Consider the following 19,418-nt stretch of genomic DNA (forward strand, 5'->3'; position numbering starts at 1 on the left):
GGCAAAACTGGGAACGGTGTTTGTAGCAAGCCGAGTGACGACCCCTTTTCAAGTGGGGGGAGAGGCAGAAGAGCTGGAGAACAAATTGGAGATCTCAGTTTCTCAAAACTCCCTTTTGCCTTCAGAGTGGAGACAAAGATTGCTCAACATTCTGCGAGGACAAAGTGAAATCTTTGCACAACACGAATATGATGTCGGATGTGCAAAAAGTACACAGCACCGTATTCGCCTTCAAGATGACCGGCCATTCCGGGAAAGGTCAAGGCGGCTAGCCCTTGGAGACATTGAAGATTTACGGAAACAGCTGGAAGAACTCAAAAGAACTGGAATCATTAGAGAGTCTCGAAGTCCCTATGCTTCACCAATTGCAGTGGTGTGGAAGAAGAATGGTACTATTCGAATGTGTGTGGACTATAGAACTTTGAATCGACGTACTATTCCAGATCAGTATACCACACCACGAGTGGAAGATGTATTGCAATGCTTGGCTGGAGCTAAGTGGTTTAGTGTGCTGGATCTTAAAAGTGGATATCATTAGATTCCAATGCATCCTGAAGACAAGGAGCGAACTGCCTTCATTTGTCCTTTAGGATTCTTCGAATTCAATAGGATGCCCCCGGGACTCATGGGTGCTCCAGCCACCTTTCAGAGGTTAATGGAAAATACAATGGGAGATATGAACCTGCTGGAGGTGCTTGTGTATTTGGATGATGTCATTGTGTTTGGAAGAGACCTGGAAGAGCATGAGACTCGGCTAATCAAGGTGCTGGACCGGTTGAAGAAGGAAGGGTTAAAGTTGTCGCTGGAAAAGTGCCAATTCTGCCTTCCATCTGTAACGTACCTGGGACATGTAGTGTCGGCTGATGGTGTAGCAATGGATCCTTCAAAGGTTGAAGCACTAACAACTTGGCCAAAACCTAAAACAGTTTCTGAGCTCCGTTCATACTTGGGTTTCTGTTCTTACTATCGAAGGTTTGTCAAAGGCTTTGCACAGATCGCAAGACCCCTCAATGATTTGCTCCAAGTGAAAGAAAAGGTGCAGGCTCCAGGGTCTAAACAAGATCAGAAGAATAACGTTGTGCAACGTGCAGGAAAAGAGTCTGTCATTGAGCAATGGACAGAGGAGTGTGACTCTGCCTTTGAGAAGCTTAAAAGTTGTCTAACCAGCACACCTGTTTTAGCTTATGCAGACCCTCAGAAGCCGTATGTCTTACACATTGATGCCAGCAGAGATGGGCTAGGGGGTGTTTTGTACCAGGAGCAGGAGAGTAGACTGAAGCCGATAGCCTTTGTGAGCAGGAGTCTGTCACCAACAGAGCGGAATTACCCAGCACACAAGCTTGAGTTCCTGGCACTGAAGTGGACTGTGGTAGACAAGCTTCATGAGTATCTATATGGAGCCGAGTTTGAAGTACAGACTGATAACAACCCTCTCACCTATGTGCTGACCACAGCTAAATTAGATGCTACAGGACATCGATGGTTGGCGGCCCTTGTTAATTACAGATTCAGTCTCAAGTACCGTTCAGGCATGGCCAATCAGGATGCAGATGGGCTTTCTAGAAGACCTCATGATGTGTTGCAGCCTGAAGATGAGTGGCTAGAGGTTCCAGCCCCAGGTGTGAGAGCCATGTGCCAAGGTCTACAATGCGAGATTCGGACAATCTGTGCTGCTGAAAAGCTAGGACTATCACATGAAGCAATTCCTCAGAGGTACTGCAATATGGTGACATTGAAAAGCACTTCATTACCTGCACTGAGTTTGTCAGATCTGCGTCACGATCAAGCTGAAGATACACTGTGCCGGGGTGTCAAAAAGGCTCTACATGAAAATAACCAAAACCACCTAAAAGATATCAACCATCCACTGGTTGGATTATTGCTTAGAGAGTGGAGTCATCTGAAAATGAAGAATGGTTTGGTGTACCGGTTAGCACCAGCTGCTGAGAACACAGAGAATAGGCAGTTACTGCTACCTGAAAAATACAGGGACATGGTCTGTTCCTCCCTTCATGATGATCATGGGCATTTGGGTGTTGATCGCACCCTGAAGTTGTTGTAGGATCGCTTTTACTGGCCGGGTATGAGACAGGATGTGGAGAATTACTGCCGGTCTTGCTCCAGGTGCGTACAACGGAAGACACAGCCAGTGCGAGCTGCACCATTGGGACATCTACAAAGCCAAGGACCAATGGACTTAGTGTGCATTGACTTCTTATGTATCGAGCCTGATGAGGGTGGGTTTGCCAATGTCTTGGTGGTCACCGACCATTATACCAGGTATGCCCAGGCATTCCCTACTAGGGACCAGAAGGCTATGACAGTAGCAAAGGTACTGGTGGAGAGATACTTCGTACATTATGGCCTCCCGCAACGCATTCACTCAGATCAGGGTCGAGATTTTGAAAGCAAGTTGATACGTGAGTTGCTGAGTTTGTTGGGTGTAAAGAAGACCAGAACTACACCTTATCATCCTCAGGGAGATCCACAACCAGAGAGATTCAACAGAACATTGTTAAATATGTTGGGGACCTTACCCAGTGAGAAGAAGGCTCAATGGAGCAAACATATTGCTGCTGTTGTCCATGCCTACAATAGTACTGAGAATGATGCCACTGGATTTTCTCCATACTTTCTGATGTTTGGGCGGGAGGCCCGGTTGCCAATTGACACTGTTTTTGGGACTTCTTGTGATGATACAACAACAGTCTCTTACAAGGGGTATGTGGAGCGTCTCCAAAAGAGCCTGAAGACTGCTTATGAAAAAGCTCAAGAGGCTGCAGAAAGGCGGGGACAGCAGAATAAGGCCAGGTACGACCAAAGAATCCGGATTCATGATTTAAAGCCAGGTGATCGTGTGTTGTTAAGAAATCTGGGGATCCCTGGAAAACACAAGCTTGCTGATCGCTGGAGTTCGCAGGTGTATGAGGTGTGTTCTCAACTGCCAGGTATTCCTGTATATCGGATTCGGCCAGAAGGACAAAGTGGGCCTGTGAAGTCATGGCACCGCAATAACCTGTTACCACTGGGACAAGCAGTGAGAATGCCTGATCCTGTGGCAGCTGAGCATGATCAAGGTCGTCAGTTGAGGAGGTCACAGCGGTTAGCCACACAGAAGGGGAGCATGGCAGCATCACCTGAGTGTGACCACAACACTGAAGAAGATGATAAAGAGTGGGGATGGGACGCACCCCCAGTAGGAAGATTTGTTTGGGGTCCTCTTGAGAATGGCTTAGATTTGAGGCCCGAAGATGTGAGTGTGCCACAGACTAGTCCAGATGTAGTGGAGAAAGATGCTGAGGAGAGCCAACTCAGAATAGAAGCGCCCGGGTTTGTCCCATCGAGTAGTCTGGAACAAAATGCTTCAGGCAATCTAGAAGACCTGGTGACTGAAAGTGATACAGATGGTACTCTTCTTTCAGACAAAGTTGAGGAAGAATTGCTACCAGTGGATATTTTGAAGGATAAAGAACCAGAAAGTCATACAATAATAGAACAAGAAGTTCAGGAAGAAAATGTCCAAGAAAGTCCATTGGAGAAAAGGGAGCCTCGACAAATTAGAGCTCCTAAAAGATTAACTTATGATTCTTTGGGGAGCTGCAGTGAAGAGAGAGTATGTGCTTCACACTGAGAGATCAACGCCCATGTTCCCAAAACCATGAACTCAGGTCTTTCAGGTGGCACCCTGTATCCCTGTGGAGCCAAAGTACCTAGTGCTAGTTGGTGGGTTCCATTTAGTTATGGTCAGTATATCCAGACCATTTAGGTATGTCTATGTCTGTGAATTAAAGAAAAGTTGTGTAACTTTCCGTACTTGGGAGGACCCAAGCTTTTCAAGTGGGGGGAGAATGTAACACCATATAATGTGCTGTTATTGTTATGTTATGTACTGCTGCCTTTAGAGGGCATAGTTCCTTTAAGACTGCAGAGAATTCTGGAAGAGAGGCTGGAGCGAGCAGAGGCTGCTGGGAGCTGAGGTGTGGCTGGTGTGTCTAGAGCCTGGGAGTGAGGTCTGGAGTGACTGGGACTGGATCTTCAGGCCTAAATCCATAGGACTGGCTTCCATTTGATTGCTGAGTGTGAAGAAGGGATCCTGTGACACAGATTTGCTGCACCCTGAGCTGAATCTTGCTGCTGGATCTTGGTGAAAGGATACAGCTGCCGGACCAGAACTGTGTGAACCTGTGAGGTTGGTGGAGTCTGGATTGTACGAGCCGCGTGGACTTCAGAAGGAACCATTTTAGCTGGATTACAAAGTTTGTGAATCTCAATCTCCTCAAAACTTCTGCCTGTGAGTTCTGCACCTGCTGAGTGACCATTATCAGGGACTGGCCCTGCACCTCATGGTAGGAACCATCTTTGCAGTGATAGAGGGGCATTAACCTTGCTGAGAGGTTTGGGAGTCATACCACTCCTCTTACAACAAACTGTGGACAGTGTATGTCAGGACTGTTTGCCATAGCCTGCCATTCTGAACTGTAGCCTGGCTAACCTGTCCCCTCTCACATCACTGGCATCTTTGCTGCTATTGCTGAGTGCATCAGGAGTCTTCTTGCTGCTTCACCTTCTTCACAAGGCGCCCAACTGTGCACATAATGTTCCTTAAAGGGGTACCCCGAGTGCAACTGCACTATAGCCCACTGGCCAGTCGTGAGTTAAATAAGGTTGTGCTACTGATGGCACTTTCTTAAGTTTGTTTCTTTGCTATGGTTGTGCGTCTTTCGCCAGTGTAGTGTGCACTCCTTTAAAGTGACACTGCAGGGGCGCAAGAGGTTACTACCGTGTGTTGATTGCAGTTTATTAAGCTTGTCCCTTTGCTGCGGTGCGTTCTGCGCCAGTCTAGTGTACACTTGTTTAGAGTGACACTGGAGGGGCGCAGGAGGTGGCTACCTTGGACATACACTTTCTATGCACTTTGAATGTGTGAAGCGTATTACTGTTACTGTTATGATCTTGCTGAGTTAACAAGTGTTTGATTAGTGCTATATTTTCTATTGCTTACTTCACCCCATTAGATCACGTTGGTCTGTGGGGAATAAATATATTGCATTGATACTGGTGTCTGCATGATTCTAGGAGGCAGGGTGCCACTGGAGGCGGTATCCACTAAGAGGCCCTGTTACATTCATTAGCGATCCAGTCTGTCTCGCTACACTAGCTAGGTACGTTGAGCTACATTAATAGATTGTGTAGACGCACAATATATATGTACTCCAATTAGTCAGTCTTTGTTGTTATATATATTTGTAATTCTTTTGTAATATCCTCCTGATATTGTTGAAGTAACATCTTACTGTATATTTACCTGTGTACCGACCTCTTGCTTGTTTCCTGACCTCGCTCTAGTCTAGTCCTTCTGTACCGCGGCGCTGCCATCTGATTTACGTTACCGACTCGGCCTGTCCCTGACTGACTGCCTGATCCTTGCAATACGACTGACATCTGATACACGTGTATGACCCTGCTTGAATTTGACTACGATTTAGATTAACAACTTTGTACCTCGATACCTCTAACTTGTGCACAAGTTCTGACCATAGATTACACCTTGTACCTTTGTTGTGTAATTATCGGTGTGTTACCTCGTCACACACCAGCGTGATATTATCAAGGCCCAGGACAAGATATATCATGGAGGAAATGCGAGAACAGATTCAAACACTTGTTGGCGCAGTTAATCACCTTACTGAGCAACTGGCCAACCAGCAAACGCAGATAACTCAGTTATCAAATGCACTCGCTCAAATCAATATATCAGCGAATGTTCCGCAATCTCCTCCACAGGCTCTTATTCCAACTATTATTGAGCCTAAAATGCCATTACCTGAAAAGTTTTCAGGTTCTCGTGCTGACTTCAGTACCTTTCGCAAACGATGTATGTCTTACTTTGAGGTCAGGTCTAGATCTTCTGGTACTGAATCACAGAAAATTACGTTGTTCAAAACATTATTACAGGGAGACTCACAAACTTGGGCATGTGGATTAAATCCTAAGGATGTAGCTCTTTCGTCTGTAGAAAAGTTTTTTGATGCCATGGCTGTAATATACGCTAACCCAGATATTTCAGCTAGTTGCAAGGTTTACGGCAGGGAAGGCATACTGTTGAGGAGTATGCAGCCAAGTTTAGAAAATTATCGGTATCAGTCAAGTGGGGTTTCTCTTTGGTCTAACTGATTCAGTAAACGACATGCTTGTGAGTCACCCTGAACCCAGAACTCTGGAGGATGCTAGCTCCTTGGCTATAAGGGTTGACAGACGGATTAGGCATAGACGTCAAAACAAAGTCTATTCCGTCTCAGGGAACCCTAGACCAAGTAGCACATCCTCCAGTGAAGAGCCGATGCAACTTGGTTTCTTGTGACTTTCACCCACAGTAGAAGAAAACAGTCTTTGTATGTATTGTGGTGAAAAGGGTCATTTTGCACAGCATTGTTCTGCAAAGGGGAAAATTCCGGAAAACTCCGAAGTTGAGGAACCTCACCTAGGCGGGTCAATTGTTCCTCTAAAAGTTAAAACATTTATTTTGCCAGTCACTATACACTGGGGTAATGATTAATTTCATACTGAAGCCTTTATCGATTCAGGGGCAGCAGGAAATTTCATAGACTCATGGGAGGTCCCTGCTGTTTTTGCAGCCAAATTTGGTATTCCTGATCTCACTTTGCAGAACAAGCTCTATGTTACAGGCATAGACGATACCCCATTGCAGCCCAAGCAGCCCATATCTATCACACCAGAGATTTCATTGCAGGTTGGGGCTTTACATTATGAGAGGATTCAGTTATATGTATTCTGTATGCCTTCTAGTCCACTTGTGTTGGGGTTACCTTGGTTACAGAAACATAATCCCCATATCTGTATGCAGATGACACCCAGATCTACCTCCACACTAGTGTTGGGCGAACACCTGGATGTTCGGGTTCGGGAAAGTTCGCCGAACATGGCCGCGATGTTCGGCATGTTCGGGCCGAACCCCGAACTTCCCGAACATCCCGCTTTTGGGGGCCCTATGGGGTCGCAGGCATAAGGGGGGAGCATGCCCCGATCGCGGGGGGGTCGGAAATTCCCCCCACCCCCTCCGCTAGCGCTCCCCCCTTGGCCCGCTTCCCCATACAAAAGTTTGACAAAAGTAAAATAGTACCGGTGGTGGTGGTGGCCTTGCACTGTGAAGTGAGTGAGGAGGAGGAGGAGTCGGAGAGTGACGCGCTGAGGGAGGCCGGGCAGCGGGCGGTTCAGCGGTAGTACCCTTGTGGTACTTCCGCTCTTTCTCTGACCACACGTCCTCTGCATACGAGGGTACGCGTCACGCGTACCCTCGTATGTGTCATCACGCAGAGGACGGGAGGTCAGAGAAAGGGCGGAAGTACCACAAGGGTACTACCGCTGAACCGCCCGCTGCCCGGCCTCCCTCAACGCGTCACTCTCCGGACTCCTCCTCCTCCTCACTCACTTCACAGTGCAAGGCCACCACCACCACCGGTACTATTTTACTTTTGCCAAACTTTTGTATGGGGAAGCGGGCCGAGGGGGGAGCGCTAGCGGAGGGGGTGGGGGGAATTTCCGACCCCCCCGCGATCGGGGCATGCTCCCCCCTTATGCCTGCGACCCCATAGGGGGGCAGTATTCGGCCGAACAGGGCCCTGTTCGGCCGAACAGGGGCCCTGTTCGGCCCTGTTCGGCGGCCATTTAGTAGTTCGGGGCGAACCCGAACTTAAAAGGCCGAACACCATCAGGTGTTCGGCCGAACTCGAACATCACCCGAACAGGGTGATGTTCTGCAGAACCCGAACAGTGGCGAACACTGTTCGCCCAACACTACTCCACACCCCTGACATATCCACCAGTACCAGGGACAAGGTCTCCTCCTGCTATCAGCCATCTCCTCCTGGATGTCCGCTAGTTTTCTGAAACTAAATCTAGACAAAACGGAATTTATGATTTTCCCACCCCGGCCATCCATGAACCTCCCAGATGTGCATGTCACTATTAACCACACTACCATTCGCCCTACCTCTCAAGCCCACTGTCTGGGTGTCACCCTGGACTCCGCACTCTCCTTCACTCCCCACATCCAAAACCTCACAAAGTCCTGCAACTTCCACCTTCGTAACATCTGTAAGATTCGCCCTTTCCTGACCTCTGCCACCACCAAACTCCTCATCGATGCCCTCATAATTCCCGCCTTTTTTTTAACCAGGAAAAAGTTTATTTAAAAACCAAAAAACACATAACGTACTGTGAAAACTAGAGGTTACATAAAGAATACAAATATAGTTGTAGTGGGACAATGCAGTTGCATAGTTAACAATTGAATTATATGGAAAAGCATTCAAATGGAATATAACAATACTTAGCACAGAAAGAAATAAAAGAGGTGGAACATTTGAAGGCGGACATAACGTTTCTCAGAGTGTAACAAATCACAACTGACTAAGTGCGTTTATATTCCACAGTTAAGAATAGAAGAGAGATGATACAACTGAGCTTATATAATGTTTGCGCATATAAAAAGCGTCACATAATTAGAAGCACATTGATCTATCTTTCCAGACATCCCAGATTAGATGGAATTATTTTAGTCTGTCTCTGTGTGTATAGACCAGTTTTTTAAAGGGAAGGGCTTTGTCTAGATGTTGTATCCAGCATGAGGGAGGGGGGGGGGGGGCGTTGGGGGGTTAGGTGACAACCAATGCGAAGCAATTTCTCCCATCGCTCCACCACGGCGGATCCCCTCCTTGAATCCCTCCACTGGCTTCCTATCCAGTCCAGAATCAGATTCAAGATACTGTGTCTGACCTACAAATCCGTCCACAAAACCTATCCAACCTACATTTCTGATCTTACTCAGAGGTACACACCTAGCCGCTCACTCCGCTCTTCCAATGAACTTCGCCTGACTGCCCCCCGCATCACCCAGTCCCATGCACGCCTCCAGGACTTCTCAAGAGCTGCTCTAACTCTATGGAACTCCCTACCTCCAACCATTAGGGGAGCCCCTTCCTTCAACATCTTCAAGAAGGCCCTCAAAACTCACCTTTTCACTATGGCCTACTACCTTTCACAAGTGCTCTAAACCCACAGCTGAACTCTGGCCCTCTACCTTTCGTGTCCTTACCTCTCCCTCTAGACTGTAAGCCTGTGGACTGATCCTCCTTTTGTGTCCTACCTGATCATGCACCTCCATTACTGTGAACCTATGCTATGCATCTGTGTGAACCTAACTTGCCTAATCTCCATGCTCCCATCCAGTGACTGACTAAGCATTACCTTGTACTCATACTGTACTGCATGATCTGGTCTTTCTTGTATTCATGTATTGTCATTTTGCTGTATGTCACACCTAAATATTGTCTGTAACCTAAACTAATGTTCAGCATAATATGTTGGCGCTTTATAAATACAATAAATAAAATAATAAAATAATATTGATTGGTGTTCTGGACAACTTACAGGCTGGCCGCAGCATTGTCAGGATGTATGCTTAAGGGGAATTCCTCTCTTCAGTCTAGGGGTTAAACAAGTAACGTTACCTACACCTTATGAAGATTATGCTGATGTATTTTCACCTCAATCAGCTGATAAACCTTGTACCTTGTGTAATTATCGGTGTGTTACCTCGTCACGCACCATCGTGATAACTGTTAATCTAGAAAAACTCAAGTAGACATTTTTTTAACAAAGAATTTGCTTTTGATATCTAAATCATTTCCTTCATTTTATTGTGTGTTCTAGCAGAGGAAGGAAGCTCAGCTAACAGAAAAACAGTTGAGTCAAATACAAGGTACAGGAATCTTCAGAATTTATATTTTATGTCTAAATTGTCATAAATTGTTATAAATATGGCTTTTTTTAATGAAAAGTAAATGGAAATATGTACTTGAAAATGTGTTTTTTTTATATAAATTTTATTTCCTCATATTCCTTTTCCCCATTTTTATTCTGTTTCATATTTATTGAATTCTATAAAAGGGAACCAAGCATCACTTTTTCTTTTTCTGGGTTGCCATGTTCCTCCTTTCCCTCCTAGCTGCCCATTATTTATCCAGGGAAAGTTGTAAATATAGCATCTGCAATGTAAACAGTTTGAAGCACAGTGCGACCTGCCTGCCATCAGTACGTACCAGGGTGTCACATGACGCCACCGTCGCCCTGGAGAATGCAGCGGGAAAGTGCAATTGGGTAAGTTCCACCCAATAATTCCCCATGCACTCAGTTTGGAAGGGAGGGAGAAAGGGATGGAGGGAGACATACAAGCAGCAGGCCACATTCTAGAGGTATCCAAGTTAAGTTTGCTGACCCTTGTTCTAGATTCAAACGTGAGGCCATCTGTGTGACAGCTAATGCAACAGGAAATTTATCCCAAGCACAACAGCAAATCTACAACAGAATGGCTTAAAAAAAAAAAAAGAAGAGTCAAGGTGTTGCAATGGACCAGTCAAAGTTCTGATCTCAAGCCGATTGAAATGCTGAGGCCAGACCTAAAGGCACACCTGACCTAAGGAAAAGATATCTAAGGTAAGCACAGAGGTATGCTCATGCTAGATTCACATTCCTCTGTGCATTGTTCATTCCTTTCCTTGTTCCCCTGGTTCCCATAACCACTTGTTGAAAAATGTGACTTTTGGCCAAAGTCAAATTTTCAGACAAGAAGAGGTAGACTTGTTTCGATATTTCCTCCTATCACCCTCCCATTCCTTCTGTAGAAAGCAATCTCATCGATTGGATTTTTGCAATAAAGAATCACCTATTAGCGTTAGTGTACCAAGGTTTGGTTGGAGACTTTATATACAGAGTTTCTCTTTAAGAGGCATGGGGGTGGATTCACAAAGGTTACTTATTTTTCTCCTTAATTGTAAGGAGTGCTAATGCATGAGATAAACAAGTAAGGAGAGATAATTCATGAGATAAATAGATAAGGAGAGCTAAACCATAAGTTATGTCAAATGAGGAGATCTAAACCATGAGTTATGTCAAATAAGGAGAGCTAAACCATGAGTTATGTCAAATAAGGAGAGCTAAACCATGAGTTATGTCAAATAAGGAGAGCTAAACCATGAGTTAAGTTAGATAAGGAGAGATAAATCATGAGTTAATAAGTAAGGTGAGATAATTTAACACCCGTGATTCACTCCACATAACTGTGCAGGGAAAAACCTCCACCACAGAACAGAGGAAGCCGAGAATAGGGGGGTTTTTTCCACCCCCTTGTGAGTCTCACTCACCAAATACTTTCTTGTTATTCCAGCATATAAGCCCTCCAATCTGGGCAACAACCATATGGGACCTTTAGATATAAAAGAGCGGGACTCGCATAGCGTAAAAAACCTTCCACATTTATTGCTAAAACCTTTTAAAATATGCGTACCAGATAGAAGTTTTCACAAGCGTTTGTTTATGGTGCCAGCACCGCCGCGGTCGGATCTCTGCTGAACTCCACACTCCCCGCTGGATCACTTCCTCATTCCGTCCCCCGTGACTCCTTAGCTCCGCCCTACGCGTTTCGTGATTTGACTCATCAGGGGCATACAGAAATGACGAAACGCGTAGGGCGGAGCTAAGGAGTCACGGGGGACGGAATGAGGAAGTGATCCAGCGGGGAGTGTGGAGTTCAGCAGAGATCCGACCGCGGCGGTGCTGGCACCATAAACAAACGCTTGTGAAAACGTCTATCTGGTACGCATATTTTAAAAGGTTTTAGCAATAAATGTGGAAGGTTTTTTACGCTATGCGAGTCCTGCTCTTTTATATCTAAAGGTCCCATATGGTTGTTGCCCAGATTGGAGGGCTTATATGCTGGAATAACAAGAAAGTATTTGGTGAGTGAGACTCACAAGGGGGTGGAAAAAAAAACCCTATTCTCGGCTTCCTCTGTTCTGTGGTGGAGGTTATTCCCTGCACAGTTATGTGGAGTGAATCACGGGTGTTCCATTGAAACAATATTGCACTATATTTGAATCTTTTACAGGGAAATCCTATACTCAATTGGAGATCAGGATTGTGATCGCAACTTTTTTTTCTGGCTGGATGTTAACAGGAGTGTGTACTCAAGTGAAAGTCTGCGGATCCCCTATATAAACTGGTGACGTTTTCTGGTGCTACATACATATATATTAGATTTGATCTGAAGTGCTGTGGAGCGCAGTCTTTTTGCCTCTCTGAGGGCATTTAGATAATTTAACAGAAAGCTTTGTGAATCAGGCCCATGGAAACATTTTTAGAAGCACAGTTCTGAGTGTTGGAGAAACATTCTGTGCATCTTCAACAAAGCCATAAAGCAACATATCAGCTCAATATGCTCCAGACAGGCTGATGGCAGCGCCAGCAAAACAGGAGCTTTGTTATGAAAACATTCAAAGAATACATTAAACAATATTCCATCAGGACAGAAAATGATTCCTTTTCTCATATTAAGAAGGAAAAGCCACATTTGGCTCTGGCCATCTGAGCATGTGCCGACCGCTGTCGGTACGTCACACATCACATGCTCTTATCAGCCAATCGCAGGCCTAGGATGCGATGTGTGACTGGTCCGCCCCTGCCGAGTGATGTCAGACTTAACTCTTTGGAGGCTGGTATATAACCAGCCGCCCGTGGGCTCCAGAGCTCACTTCTAGTCACTTGGAATGTCTTCTAACTTCCTTAAACTTCCTGTATCTTTGTACATATGCTGGTGAAGTAACAGAGACTGTTCTTAACATTATCCTGAGCCATTTACTAGGATTGGTTCAAAATGCCATGAAACGCAAATTTGTACTTCATATTCCTGCTTTGCTGAGGCACCTTTAAAGACGTATGCCTACATTCCATTTTTGCTGCATACCTGTATTACCCAATAAATCTACTTAGATGATTATAAGACGTCTGTGAGCTCCACTGCTGCTGCTGTGACGAATGTCAAGTTATCGCAGTTCCTGTGATATGGTGCCTAATGAAGGTGGTAACCCATAGCAACCACCTAATTACATGTTTACACCTTCCACTTCCCAACCCCAATCACTCCACTTAGGGGGTGAGGAAGAAAAATCTGCCCTTTCTTTTCTGAAAATTTGATTTTAGCCCAAAGTCACATTTTTCAAAAGGTGATTAACAGAGTTGGGAGAAATAAGGAGAGGTACAGACAACGCATTGTGGTATCTGGATCTAACATAACCATTAGAGATGGCCCGAACGGTTCGCCCGCGAACGGTTCCAGGCGAACTTTAGGTGGTTCGCGTTCGCCGGCGAAGGCGAACTTTTGCGGAAGTTCGATTTGCCCCCATAATGCTCCATTGAGCAGAACTTTGACCCTCTACATCACAGTCAGCAGGCACATTGTCACCAATCAGACTGCACTCACTCCTGGATCCCCCCCCCCCTTATAAAAGGCAAGGTTCTCCTGTTGTTTTACTCACTCGTCTACTTACAGTAATTAGTTAAGGGACAGCTGCTGACAGACTCTGCTAGGGAGAGTTTAGTTAGGCTCTTGTAGATTTGTTCCTAGCTGATTGTTGTTCCTTATATCCCTCCCTCTCTCCTCCCGGAGGGAGGAGGGTCTTGTCTTCCAGGGAATTGTAGTATTTCAAAAGCCAGCTTACATACCTTGGTTGGGAATTGAACCCAGGTCTGAGTGCGTGGTAGGTAGCTCCCTTCACCACTATACCACCACCAACACTACATGCTAAAGCCAGCCTAGCATGTACCATTATGATATATCCAAGAGAAAATTGCTTAAGCATTTGTAGTATGTCAAAAGCTAACTCACATTGGCCAGGAATAGAACCCAGGCCTACCGCTCCGTAGGCTGCTATCCTAACCATTATACCACCAACACCACACACTACAATGCTACATGCTGAAGCCAGCCTAGCATGTACCATTATGATATATCCAAGAGAAAATTGCTTAAGGATTTGTAGTATGTCAAAAGCTAACTCACATTGGCCAGGAATAGAACCCAGGCCTACCGCTCTGTAGGCTGCTAGCCTAACCATTATACCACCAACACCACACACTACAATGCTACATGCTGAAGCCAGCCTAGCATGTACCATTATGATATATCCAAGAGAAAATTGCTTAAGGATTAGTAGTATGTGAAATGCTAACTCACATTGGCCAGGAATAGAACCCAGGCCTACCGCTCTGTAGGCTGCTATCCTAACCATTTTACCACCAACACTACATGCTGAAACTTCTTGGAGCAGACTTACTTCCTGCCTCCCAAAAACACACATACATCCCCATAAAATCATTCAACAGCAACTGCGTGCACAGTCTTTGTGGTACACAGTCTCTGTGTTGCACAATTGGTTAGCGTGTTTGGCTGTTAACTGAAAGGTTGGTGGTTCAAGCCCACCCATGCATGGCCTTGCCTTTTGTGTTCAACAGTTGTCCGAAGAGAACCCCAGATAGCCATGTAGATTCATCTCTCTCTCTCTCTCTCTCTCTAGTAGGGATGGTCACCGCTTTCCGCGGAGTTGTATTTTCCGCAATTTTGGGCGGAAATTGGTCATTCCATTCCGTTTGGTCGGAATGGAATTGCTTTTTAAATCCGGCGGAATTCCGAAATTGCCTGTGAAGTTCTGCTGGTATCCGTTGATGGTTTTAAGCTGAAAATTCACTTCAATGGCATCAAGTCCTAGAGAGAGAGAGAGAGAGAGAGAGAGAGAGAGAGAGAGAGAGAGAGAGAGAGAGAGAGAGAGAGAGAGAGAGAGAGAGAGAGAGAGAGAGAGAGAGAGAGAGAGAGAGAGAGAGAGAGAGAATTTTTCTCTTGGGTATATCACAATGGTACATGCTAGGCTGGCTTCAGCATGTAGCATTGTAGTGTGTTGTGTTGGTGGTATAATGGTTAGGATAGCAGCCTACCACGTGGTAGGCCTGGGTTAGATTCCTGGCCAATGTGAGTTGGCTTTTGAAATCCTACAATTCCCTAAGCAAGCTCATTTTTCTCTTGGATATATCATAATGGTACATGCTAGGCTGGATTCAGCATGTAGCATTGTATTGTGTTGTGTTGGTGGTATAATGGTTAGGATTCAATATGAGTAATAAAGGAAAGGCACTGCAGGTACTCGTGTCTAGAAAACACCTGGTTGCTGGTAGCTGTAACAGCGATCGGGTATAAGGCAGCAGGATTAGCGAGCTCACATCCCAGAATTAACACACAATAATTGATTGCACATATGAAGAATGATTGGATTGGCACTGGCAGTTCCTTGCTAAAATACAGCTTTATTAATGCAGGCTGTATGACATGGTTAAAACAGTTCCAATGTAAAGAAAGTTCCTACTCGATCCTGTATTCAGTGGGGTGAAGTGGGAGCGGTGGTTAGCCTGACGCGCGTTTCGCTCGAATGAGCGTCCCCAGAGGCTCTGCGCACACCGGTTGATCTGCGCTATTCGATTATATAGGGAAACTTCCGTACATACCGGCGTGCCGTCGCCCCGCCGCCTGCCCTTCCACTTCCGGCAGATGACGTCCAAAGGTACGCATACCGGAAGTTCGGGCGTCCCACCTTGGTTGCTGGTCCTGCGCATAGGAAATATGCGTGTTGTGGGCACAGCATCCACTAGATGGAGCCGAAGTATTCAGGAGGAGCAGGATAGCAACTAAAGGGAATGCAGATGAGCACACACTCCATCTGCTATAACCTAACAATTGCACCCCAGAAGCTGGAAAAAGGGAATTTCTATTTAAAACAGAAGTCAACACAGAAATAATATACTGTAGAAGATCCAAGGTTGACAAAAAAAGGGAGACAATGAACGGCTTATAGAAGTGCATTATTCATTTAATAAAAGGGAGGGGAGAAGAAGCTCAAAATATGGACTTGACAGGCATCTGACAGAAATCTATCTGATGGTCAGATCTTCTGCCGCAGGCTCCCCCATTAGCAGTCCACTACCAATTTGGTCATGGACTGTTCTCTTCCCGGTTGGGGAGACTCCAGCAGCCTTCGGAAGCACTCAGGCTTCCGAAGACGGGCCACTCCGTGTTGCGCATGCACGAATGCCCTCTCTGGCTCACTTGCAATACAGGGCCGTCGGTCTTTGGAAACGCGATTGCTTCCAAAGACTGCCAACATCTCTCGTGGCGGGAGATTCAAACCGTGGAGCCTGCGGTGAACACCAGTAGGAGAACGGGAAGGACCCAGAGCCTTCACTCTCCTTAGGTGAGTATCTGTTTTTATTCTCATCCTGGCTTCAGATTCACTTTAAACACACCACCTGCCACTATTCGGTTTTTCATATGTTCTGTCCAAGTTCTGATTATTGTCCTTTTATATTTCAGATTCACTGGGATGGATGCCTCATACTGGTAAGCTAAAATGTTTATCTTATTACTAATCTTATTACTAATATTATTACTAATATTATTACTAATGTTTATCTTATTACTAAATGTAGTATGCATACTTATCATTTTCTTTTCGTCTAGGGCAACAACTGGATACACCCTCGGTAAAGGTGAGTTACAACTTAGTTAGCTTTTCAATGCAAATTTATGAAGCTTGAAAATGGACCAATGGAATCTTGCCAAGGTGAAATGTCATTGGTTCATTTCCAAGATATATAAATTTACACTGAAGATTTGGATAATTCTGCATCAACTCAATACTATTTATTTATAATGTAGAGAATTCCTTCTCTGTCTCCTTTAATTTTTTCCTGTAAAATACAAAATCTCTTCTCCAGCAATGCTTAGCTACTAAGATAAGGAATCACGCACACAGTGTTTCTCTCCCTCCTGCCTCTTCCCCCTCGCCTTGCTGTAAACACAGGCTGGGGGCTGGAATGATTTGTCGGTAATCTGTTCACATAGGACAAGCTTGCTAACAAGTAAGGATTAAAGCATGCCAGCAAGCTAGCCAAGTGCGCTAGCCAAGTGCATCTGTAGGTAACTTTTCTTCAATAATAGCATAATTATTTGGACAATCTGCTCAAAAGCCTCTGAGTTCTGTTTGTGATGTTTACATTTGGTTTGTATCATTGCTAAACTATAAACCTTAATTTAATCACCTGAGTCAGGCAAAAAATATCTAAAGCTCGCCATGCAAACATCGATTTTGATTAACAAAAGTGGCCTTCACCAGTCATCCATCGTACACCCTTTGTGACAATAAACATTTTTTGAAGCAGGAGCCGCCACAGCAATCCTGATAAAGATAATCGAGTAGATGACCTAATTGAAAGGAGTTCTTTTACTTTGGATAATGTCCTATACTGCCAGTATCTATTTTTTACGTTCAGTAGTGTTTATAAACAGTCAGTGAGCACACAGTGCCAATTTGTGTTAGGTACAGAGTGAAATCATACAAAAATATGCAATAAAACAAGTCATCACGTGCTCTTGGAATGTTATATTTATACAAAAGCTAGTTTCTGGAGCTACCTAAAGGTTATCCTGAGATTTAGAATGAGTACAAACTTGAGAAAGGATAGCCATAGCTTATTATTTCTAGTATATAGTAGCAACTTACCAGTAGTACTGGTCAAGAACAACAAAGAACATAAACAGTGAAAAATTAAACTTGTTGGTCACCTGATCCCCAGTATCCCAGATCATATATAGAGAAGGAGAAGGAAGGAAGAGTTAACATCTTGTGCGGGTAGGTAGTTGAGCCCAGTATGCCCAAAGTAGGGTCTAAAAGACTCCCAGTTGGCTTCTCACACCGGGGGAGGATACATTCTGTATCCAGGGGAGCCAGATCTTATCAAATTGGTCAGTCCTGTCCAGGAGGTTTGTCTTAATTTTCTCATTCAGCATTGTAATATGTATACGATATAATACTCTACTAAAGAGTAGCTTAGGTTGACGCCACTGCGAGGCTATGAAGGTTTTGGCTGCATTCATGGCAAACTGTATAAGTTTATGCTGTGCAAATGTGACATGTTTGGGTTGCAGGCCTAGCAGGCAGATGGCAGGGTCTTGATCTATATTAATCAATAATATATTTTTAAGTTTTTGGGTAATTTTTCGCCATAGAGAGGCTACCTCCGGGCAGGTCCACCATATGTGATATAATGAGCCCACATCTGGACATCCCCTGAAACAGAGATTGGATTGGTCAGCATAAATGTGATGTAGTCGCTCGGGAACCATGTATGATCTATGAAGGAGTCGAAGTGAAACTTCCATATCGGTTACATAAAGACTGCCTTTAGAGAGTGTATCAAAGCACTGGTCCCAGTCTTCATCAACCAGAGTTTTCTGCAGGTCTCCCTCCCAGGCCAGCTGATAGGAGTATTTATAATCCTGAGGTTTAGCGTTCAACGTGGAATATAGTAGGGACAATATACCTTTACGTAGTGGGTCTGATATACAGATAGATTCAAATGTCGATAAAGGGATTCTTTGGCCTTCTCTAGCCTGTGAGACCAGGTAATGGTGTAATTGGTGTAATCGGAAGAATTCTGTTGGTGGAACTGAAAAATCCGACACCATAGTTTGTTTAGAGGGGATCTTACCGCCGTGTAGTAGGTGCTTTATAGAACTTATATTGTTATTAGTCCACCATTTAAAGTTAAGACCTTTTAGGCCCTCAGGAAACTCAGGGTTGTGTAGGAATTCAGCTAGCCTAGAAGGGTCAGACTGCAGTTGGTATTTAAACCTCACCCTTTTCCAGATTGTTATTGTGTAGTAGGAAAAAGGTGATTGCTGCTTAATTAGCAGGTTGTTCCATTTTTTAGCCCATAAGATACCTTTCCAAGACAAGGGAGCCATACAATCATTTTCCATTTTTATCCAAAGTGGTGTGTGTTGACCTGAGTAGATTGTTGGGATAAAAGACAACTGGGAGGCCTGGTAGTATTTAAACAGATTTGGCACAGAGAGACCCCCTTCCTTTTTATGATGCATCATGTTGGATCTAGTAATTCTAGGCTTTTTTCCTGCCCAGATGAATTGAAAAATTTGTTTTTGTAGAGGCACTAGCTCTTCCTTATATACAGGTATAGGAAGGGTACGGAAGTAGTATAATATTTTGGGCAATAAAGTCATTTTAATTGCAGAGACTCTGCCTGCCCAGGAGATATTATAGTTCATCCAGGATTGAATTAGCTTTGAAAGGGCTTTATAGAGAGGGGTGTAGTTCCATTGATATAATTGCAGGGGGTCTACCGTTATTTTAATGCCCAGATATTTAAGGTAATGCGGCTGGTATTTGAAGTGGAAAATATTGCTAATGTAGCTACCCATTCCCTTAGGAAAATTACTAAACATTGCTTCTGATTTAGAAAGATTTAGCTTAAGCCCTGACACCTCCCCGAAGAACTGAAATGATTTCAACAAGTTGGGGATGGAAATCACAGGGTTAGTCAGTGTCAGGAGCACGTCATCCGCGAATAAGCTCAATTTATATTCCCGATCACCAATCCGATATCCCTGAATATCTGGGTTGAGGCGTATAGAACTGGCAAGGGGCTCCATTATCAGGGCA

At 44.7% G+C, this 19,418-nt stretch overlaps 1 protein-coding gene across 1 annotated transcript in view; it reads left to right on the forward strand.

Moving 5' to 3' along the window:
- LOC137521480 (uncharacterized) overlaps positions 1–19,418 on the forward strand; it is a 75,686-nt gene that overhangs the window by 14,547 nt on the left and 41,721 nt on the right. The window contains exons 2-4 of the mRNA XM_068240802.1: positions 9,733–9,781; positions 16,271–16,297; positions 16,418–16,446. Of these exons, the coding sequence (XP_068096903.1) occupies positions 16,281–16,297; positions 16,418–16,446 (46 nt within the window). The 5' untranslated portion in view covers positions 9,733–9,781; positions 16,271–16,280. The remainder of the gene's footprint in view (positions 1–9,732; positions 9,782–16,270; positions 16,298–16,417; positions 16,447–19,418) is intronic.

This window comes from Hyperolius riggenbachi, chromosome 6, assembly GCF_040937935.1.
Source record: "Hyperolius riggenbachi isolate aHypRig1 chromosome 6, aHypRig1.pri, whole genome shotgun sequence".
NCBI lineage: Eukaryota > Metazoa > Chordata > Amphibia > Anura > Hyperoliidae > Hyperolius > Hyperolius riggenbachi.